The sequence below is a fragment of the Triticum aestivum genome, chromosome 5A, assembly GCF_018294505.1.
Source record: "Triticum aestivum cultivar Chinese Spring chromosome 5A, IWGSC CS RefSeq v2.1, whole genome shotgun sequence".
Lineage (NCBI taxonomy): Eukaryota > Viridiplantae > Streptophyta > Magnoliopsida > Poales > Poaceae > Triticum > Triticum aestivum.
In genome coordinates, this window is record NC_057806.1 from 445055920 (window position 1) to 445064802 (window position 8883).

The 8883-nt window shown below is 47.7% G+C and overlaps 1 protein-coding gene across 1 annotated transcript; it reads left to right on the plus strand.

Moving 5' to 3' along the window:
• LOC123107112 (calmodulin-like protein 2) lies at positions 1 to 886 on the plus strand (the record flags this gene model as incomplete). The annotated part of the gene is given in 1 exon segment (XM_044529111.1): positions 1 to 886. A coding segment is annotated over 1 exon segment (537 nt). The 3' UTR covers positions 668 to 886.
• Positions 887 to 8883: the final 7997 nt, after the last annotated feature.

Genomic DNA, 8883 nt, shown 5'->3' on the forward strand with positions numbered 1-8883 from the left:
GACTATATATGCAAGCCTTCCGGCTCGGCAAATAGCATCCAGCACGCAGCGACAATTCTCATCTCGGAGGCGAGCAAGAAGCAAGCACCAAGGCAACCAGAGCGGAGGAAACAGGCACAGACAGAGTGACATGGACATGGAGATGACATCTTCCTCGGCGCCGGCAGCGTCCTACTTCAACTTCTCCGTGGCGCAGGCCGTGGTGACCATCTCCATCAACGTCGTCCTCGTCTGGCTCTCCGCCCTCGTCAAGTCCTCCACCTCCTCCTCCTCCTCCGCCAGCCGCCGCTCGGCCGCCCCCGCGCCGGAGCCGGAGCCAGCGCAGCCTGCGCCGGCGAGTGGCGCCTCGGAGGTCGACCTGGACGTGGTTCTCGGGGTGATGGGCGCGGGCGGCGCCGCCTCGGTCGGGTTCGAGGACGCGGCGGCGCTGTTCGAGGAGGAGGAGGCCACCGTGGAGGAGGCCGCGGCGGCGTTCCGCGTCTTCGACCGCAACGGCGACGGGTTCGTCGACGCCGGAGAGCTCCGGAGCGTGCTGAGGTCGCTCGGGTTCACCGCCGGCGTCGCGGCCGCCGAATGCCAGCGCATGATCGACGCCTATGACGAGAACAAGGACGGCCGGATGGACTTCCAGGAGTTCCTCACCTTCATGGAGAGGAGCAGCTCGTGAAGTGGCCGCCGGCGTCCGATCACCGATGATTTGCTCAATTCGTTTGTTTGTTCGTTCGTTCTGCTTACTTGTCCTTTTTCCGGCCCGAATGGAGCCGAATGGTGCACCGTGCACACAATCTCGTGTGTATTTTAATCCGATTCTTTATACAATACATATGCTTTTGATGGGATTATGTATATTAGCCATGGAATAAATATTTAGAATATTTTTATCAAATTATTTTTGGCATATCGGTCTTTTACGAGATGGTCTTTATTTAACTTGTACTATAATCTTTATGATATGAGTGAGACACATATTTCTTTTGAAAAAGGAGGACATCCCTGTCCTCTGCATGAAAAGGATGCATATTATCATGCAAAAGATAAAAATATAGAATTTTTTCACCAAATTATTTTTCTTGGATGAATCATATATCGGCACGGTTCTACCATTGCATTCAACTTTTGCATTACATCAACTTTATAATGACACAAAGGCCGGGCCGGCTCGTCATTTCAGCAACTAATTTCTTGACGAATGTCATGTGTTCTTCATCGTATCACGATGTGAATAGTCTCTGCTTGAAACAGGAATATGTCAACAGTCAACTGCAAATGATGTATCACCACGTAGCGTTGACACTATCTACATGGCTGGAAGCCTAGAACCATCTTGTTTAATTCCGTTTTGGCTCGCTTGTTTAATTCCGTTTTGGCTCGCTTAACGTCCTATGACATGTCCATGTTCGTGATGAATTACTCTCTTGTGGAAAAAGGGGATAAACATAGAAGAAAGTTTATGTGGAATAAGAATCGCATGGTTTGATGGACGAGGGTGTGTATAGATTCTACTAAAAAAGGAGGCTCGGGTGCGAAGAATATTGGAAAATAAAATATTGTTCTCCTTTTGAAATGGTGGTGAAAGCTTGAGGCTCGACTGGCGATCTGGCTGCGTATTAGTAAAGCCAAATATTGTAGACATAAAAAATTATCACATCGATAAAAACTAGGTTGTTGATTCCCGCTTGTATCACGAAATTAAAGATTTTTGATTATTAGGCGTAGACTTCTCCTGCAGAAAGGCGATATTGCTATATTATGGGAATATGTTATCTTTTTTTGCGGGTCATGGAAATATGTTATCATTCACAATAAAAATAATTTGAATGAACATTATCCTGATCTTTATAATATTTGTCACAACCAGGAATAGAAATGTACTGTCGGTGATTTGGAAAATATAACCGTACTTTAGCTTTTCGTCGCATATTGTCTTGTCACCTGATTTACTTACGCGGTGTGGAGGGAGGCCGGGATGACAGATGAAGTTGCATCCATACCTAGAAATGATGATCCTGGTAAGATTTCCTAGTTCATGAACAAGAAAGGTGAGTTCACCACCAAGTCGATGTACCAGCGGCTGGGAAATTATGTTTCTGGTGCTAAAGATCAGGTTTTCTTATGACAGTTTCTTCAAAAGGTTGTGCTAACTAGAGAAGTTATGTTCCCAGCTAAAAAAAACTAGAGAAGTTATGAGGAAGGAAAATGGTCTAGTAATCCATTTGTTTGTTTTGTGATCAGATTCAAACTGCACAACACTTGTTCTTTATTTGTTCTGTTGCTAGAGTTGTCTGGCGAACAATAGGTTTGATATTTAGCACCGAGTGTTGTCCCAATAGTATTTGGCAATTCTATGCATGGTGTCATTTGTTTTTCCCACCGGAGAGAAATTCTATATTGTGGGTTTGGTTAATATTTGTTGGGCCATCTGGCTCTCGTGCAATAATGCAATCTATGTGAAGACATTGATCAAGTCTCCATTTGAATTTGTCTTTCCCGCATGCTCTTTTTTATTTTACTGTGTGGGTCTCTAGAAAGCTAACAACGCGTCGAAATTGAAGGAGATCGCAGAGATGCTCAAGATCAACGCCATCCACTTTTTATGCCTCTACCAAGGATCTATTCAAGGCACATCTTGCTAGTGGGGTCGCCGACCGATTGAGGCTCCCAAAATGGAGATGAAGCCGATTGTTTTGTTGATGATTCTATTTTGTTACTCAATATTGTGTCTGGCGGTCTTTGTGAAAATCGGGGGTTGTCTTTTGCTTGTCCTTCTGGATTCTTAGTCTAGGTTGAGTGATAACATGTTTTCGCCCCATAATGCACAGGCCAATTGTGGATGTGCGCAATGGATTTCTTGATGGTGCCTCGAACTCACTTCTTTCCATTTCCTGCCCCATGTACAAACTTTTTATATTTCTGTCATGTAAGGTAATGGAAATGGGAAAGCCCAATTAAAAATGGAGGTAAATCGAGGAAAATATTCAAATATTAGTTTTGAAATTGAGTTATATACAATAACTCGTTCCCATGAAAATAGAACTCGTCCACCATGGCACCTTTTTTTGTTTATAAAATTCTGGTCTCCTTTTTCATCGTATGACTAAAGTTGTTGCCTTCTTTTTGTTGGCTTATGCAGAACATATATGTACTACCTTTTGGTAATGGTGAAAATTCCAACAACCTAACGTATTTCCTTCAACAACATCCCACTCAACAAATGAATTGTCTTTGCCGTTCTATTTACATCGCACATAATTGAAATGAGTTTGGACTAAAACTTTATCCCACAATATCTATTGAAGCATGCTACGCGGGATATGGCATACCATATACATTGTCCCTCAATCCCTGTTCATAGACACAAGGCTATAATTTAAGATACAAATTTAAACATCAGGTGCTCCAATCTCCAAGTACAAACCTTCTCTCAGACAAATGGAACTTAGGATTAGCAGTGAAGTAAGTTGCAACGATTCCTCGGAAAAAGAAGTAAGTTGCAACGAGGTTGTCACACCGTAAAGCACTAGAACTTGCTGTTGAGGTTGCGGTATACTCAATTCTCCGAAGAAAGATTGGAGCCACGTCATACAATTAGCAACAACCTTGTATTTCTCTTTGTTTGCTTGAGACCTTGAGTGAGAAATTGAAGAAAACAAGGACGGCCGGATGGACTTCCAGGAGTTCCTCAACTTCATGGAGAGGAGCAGCTCGTGAAGTGGCGGCCGGCGTCCGATGACCGATGATTTGCTCAACTCGTTTGTTCGTTCGTTTTGCTTGCTTGTCCTTTTTCCGGCCCGAATGGAGCCGAGTGGTGCACCATGCACACAATCTCGTGTGTATTCAATCCAATTCTTTATAGTACGATATATGCTTTTTAGCACTATATGATGAGATGGAGCAAATATGTAGAATCTTTACACTAAATCATTTTCCTTTGACGGGTTCTATCTTTAGCCATGGTTCTATTGTTGTAATCCAACTTTTGCCTTGCATCAAATTTTAATGACATGGAGGCCGAGGCACTTCGTTGTTTCATCTAAGGGCATCAGCAGTGTATAGAGGCTGTGCTGCCTCTATCCTGGGCCCAGCAATGCTACATCTGCGTAATTTATTTACGTAATGTTACATTGAGGCTGATTTGGAGGACTATCGTTAGTCATTAGGGGCGCGCGGGCCCACCTTGAAATCAGGGGGAAGTTTTGATTGGTTGAGAAAGAAAAGTACGTAAGATTAACTAGGATTCATACGTAGGTGTAGCATTTTTTATCCTGGGCCCCACTTCCAGCCTCTAATCAGATCTAAAAACCACGCAGTGTGTAGCATCAGATGTTGACTCTAAGGAATGGACCCAAAATAGAATAAACAATGAAGAATGTGTTGATCAGTTTGCATGGCCTAGCCACGGCCATACACTGACTAGTAGGACCATGTCGTTGTTTAATCCTTGGAGGTAGCCTCCAAGGCTTGCGTCGATGCCAAGCTTAAAAAACTTAGAGGCAATGTCTGCGGTGTGTAGAGGCGGGCTTCAAGCCTTTAGAGGCAGCTATATATGCTGAAAACCATTACATTGTGGATGCTCTAAGGCTAACTCCAACGCGCCGACCTACTTGGTCCATGTACATCTGTTTGCTACAACCATTTGAGAATTCGGCCAGTGACTGAACACGTCTACCAATCCTAAGTCATGAATGAACGGTGGTAGGATGAACTATGAACTACAGATGAACACAAAAAACTACCCAGATTTGGGCCACCTTCTTAGTGTAATACCCTACTCCTGCCTTGTTTCTTATTGCAATGGTAGAAAGCTACAATGTGTGTTTGTTACAAGATGAAAAGGTCGACTCTCAGTGAGGCTTCGGCCTCCCCTATATATATATTGTCAATGGAGGACCTGCCCGAGGCCTCTATTGGTCGAATATACATTGGAATAGGCTGGTCTAGCTTGTACTGGTGGCATGGTTGCCCATGGCACGCTTGTACGAATGATGATGACGTCCTCCCGGGGTAGTGTGTTACCCCCCGATACTTACCCGCCTCCTTGGGTATACGTTGGGTGGCAGCGAGGTACTGCCACTGTAACAATTTTGGCAGTGGGTGAATCTTACTGTAGCCGTTGAGGATGACTTCGTCCACATGGGTCCTGCCGGAGCCCATGCGCAAGGGCTAGTCATTCAACCTTTGTCCCTTCTCTGACGCAGGCAGCAATGTTCCTTGGTACGGGCCATTGCGCGGCCTCCAAAGTCAAGGCCCACTTCTCCCGAACGGGCATGTGGTGTGTCAATGCGGCCTCCCGGGAAGATATCGCGAAAGGCTCCCCTGGGTTGGTCTATTTCCATGTCTCGTACTGTCCCCCAATGACCCAGGTCATGGTCCAACGGGTGCATCAGGGTCTTCAAAAGATATTCCCCTCGATGGAGAAATATCCATGCCTTCATCGTCAAGGTTCCTCTTACCAGATTAGTAATACCCTGGTTTTACTTATGCCGACAGTAGCCCCCGGGCCCGTTACCCATCTTAGCGGCTGCTGGGCCCGAGACGGGGGATGGGGCCCTGCCGCTCCAAAGCCTTGACGCATGGCGGCCGGCCACTCATGACGAGACCGGGTGTTGAAGACTTTTTCTATATTGCACTGAAGGATGGCTTGACGTGCGTTTTTGTCAGACCATAGGAGCGCCTTGATTACCACCCACGCTCGCGGCGCGTCCTTGGGAAGCGGAGAATGTGGGCAGTAATTGCCGAGAGGCAGGTGGTTTCCCTTCCGTTTGCCCCTTGGTTTATAAAGGTGAGGTGCTAGAGCATTGTTAGCTTGTTTTGTCGTCCTTGCCCCAACCATTATCTTCGCCGTCACCACAATTCTTCTACTTTTTCTCGCATCTGCCCCCATCCAGGATCTTTTTCCATGGAGTCTCATAGATCCAAGCCCACCGCGGATAAGGGGAATAAGAGCAAGGAGGCGATGGTGCCGCAACCGCTGGAGCCGACCCTGCACGAGTCGGCGTATGCCGATGCCGATAGCGAAGGATCTTCACTTCTTGGTCGGTGGTCATAGGCGTGAGTGGGGGCGCATGAAGCCGATGTCGGCAGGCAACCAAGGAGTAGATGCGAAGGTGGTTCCCATCTTTGTCAATTTCCTTGTCGCCGGTCTGGTGCCTCATTACTCTGACTTCTTCTTTGCGGTGCTGGAGCACCGTGGGCTTCATATGCTGCATCTCCATCCAAACGTGGTGTCGGTCTTTGCCATCTTCGCCCATTTTTGTGAGGGCTTTGTCGGAGTGCGACCGTCGCTGGAGCTTTTCCGGCATTTCTACTCCTCCCGCCTGAACTCCATGAACAGACAGATCTCTGGATGTGTGACCTTCCGCCTCGTAGTGAAGAAGGCGGATATGAGTTATATCCCGGTGAATTTGTACTCTCATGTGAGAGAGTGGCACCGGAACTGGCTGTCGGTCTAAGACTCTGCGTGGCTCCCCTTTGCTACGCGAACCAGAGTCTCCCCCGCCCGTGATTAAGTGCCCTGGACGGACAAGTTGTGTTGGCAAGGCCTTCGACCCAGTTCACCAATGCGTTAAGTTGTTTGCGGTGTGGGGTTTGGATGGTCGTATGGTGGCGAGCAGTTTCGCTCGCCATTGGATTTCCTCTCTTCAGTTCCGGAAGGAGCCGACCTGGATGCTCGCGGGGAAGGAGGACATCCAACGCTTACACTGAGATGCACTCCCGGGTGAGAATCTATCATGGGTGGGTTCAATTTCGACGGGGCCTCGGGCCTGCCACCTTCGGTTGGGATGCTTCATAACAGCTAGACCCATGATGTCATCCTAAAGAGGATGCCGATGTGCGACAGGTGGGGTCTTGTTCTCGTGGGTTCGGTGGACCCCGAGAGGTCGAATCCCTTCTCACCGCAAGCGGCCTTGATCGGGCCCAACTCTAAGGCCTCCTTTGGTTCATAGGATAGGAATTTTATAGGAATAGAAAAATCATAGGAAGTGAGATGACATGCATCTCAATTCCTATAGAGGAAGAGATGTCATTTGGTGCATAGGATAGGAATTTTTCCATTGAGTCTAGGCTAATGTTTTTTTTCCTCCAAAATGTGAAGGATTGATTCCTATCCTACATAGGAATATGAATCCATTCCTACAAACCAAAGGGCTTCAAAGGAATTTTTCCTTTGCAAATCCTATTCTATAGAATTTCTATAAAATTCCTACAAATCAAAGGAAGCCTAAGGGGTAGCAGAGGAGAAGGAGGACGGAAATGACTTCGAGGGCTCTTTCAGCACCCCAGACAGGGGGGGCGCACCTCCACCACCCAGCCGGAAACGTGCCTTATCTCCCGCAGCCCCCGGCTCTACTACCCGAGCCCAAGGATGACACTGCGCTGCCAGCACCACCAGGTAAATGTTGAGCTTGCTTTTTGGTTGGTAAATGTTGAGTTTGCTTTTTGGTTATTGGGACACTCTTGCTCACTGTTGGTCTTTGTCTTTAGTTCTTTGACCGGGGACGATGACGTGCCGAAGGTGATTCCTCCTTCAGCCACCAACGCATCCTCGGGGGATGTTGTGGAGGTTCCGGCAGCCCCCGATCCTGGAAAGGCTCGTGTTTTACGGGACCATGCCAGTGGTCCTGTTGGAGGGCCGGACCCGAGCTTTTCCTTCCGCCATGACCGGCTCAAGAGGATGGACCGCCAAGGACAAGTATGTAGATTATTCCTTACGGGTGTAGGCTTTGTATCCCTCAAGTTGTTTTTAACTGTTGCTTCGCCATGCGTGTAGCCCATCTCGCCCCTGTCGCCCGCCGAAGAAGGTGGAGCGGGTGCTGACGAAAAGGACGACCGGTGAGGATGATTTGGCCTCGTCACTAGGCGCGGAGGTGGCGGGAGGATTGCAGTCGGAGGTGGGGAACGCGGATATGTCTCCTCGCGTGCTTCCCCATCATCCATCCCAGATCCAAACATCGTCGTGGTAGCAGGGGCCGAGGCCGGTGACCCAGAGGCGGGCCGTAGGGCCGAGGACGCGGAGTCTTCCAGGGAGGCTGCCGAGACGCCTGGAGCGGGGCAGATCCCTTTACAGCAGAGAACCCCGTGCAAGAAGATGGCTCTGAGGCGGCGACGGCCCCCGATGGCTCTGTTGGAGAGGACGATGGTGCCGCTTGAGCCAAGGACAAGAGTTCCTCCAAGATCACCTTGACACGAAAGGCCCCCGTTATTGGTCTAGGGGGGTGGCTCCATCCGGCAATCCCTCAGGCAGCGGCACCCCTACTCTTTCAGCACTAGCAGGAGGTCACCCGGCAACCTGGGACTTGAACAATGAGTGGGTTGGTTCGACCACAAAGAACCTAACCGTCTGAGTTATACTCAGTTCGCGAAATGGTCAGATTTTTTACAAGCTGCTTAACCGGCGCTTTACAAAATGAATATTTAGCAATAGGTGGACATAAAAATTACTGAGCAAGAGAGCAATGATTGGATTTCAAGAACAATCTCTTTTGTTGTGAAATAAGAGATTATTGCCGCGCCACAAAATAAAACAATACAAAAACATATAGCAAAGGAGGAACATACTTGAGACAGTAAAGGAGAAATGCCTCATATGATACTCTTTGCACATAATCAGAATGGAAGCCAGAAGGCAAAATGCATGAGCAGCGATGAAACAATAATGGCCCTGTGTGGATACTCTAACCAAGGTTAGAGTTAGAGTTAGTTTCTAACTCTAGACTAACCCTGAACTAACTCTAACCAAGATGGTTGTTTGGATCACAGGGTTAGATTGACAATAAATGCATTTTTTTTCTCACTTTCTAGCCGGATTTGGTGTGGCCTTGAATCATAAAAGGTTGAGAACAACAAATACTCACTTCACATCGCTCTTGAAGAAGCCTAGGCGCA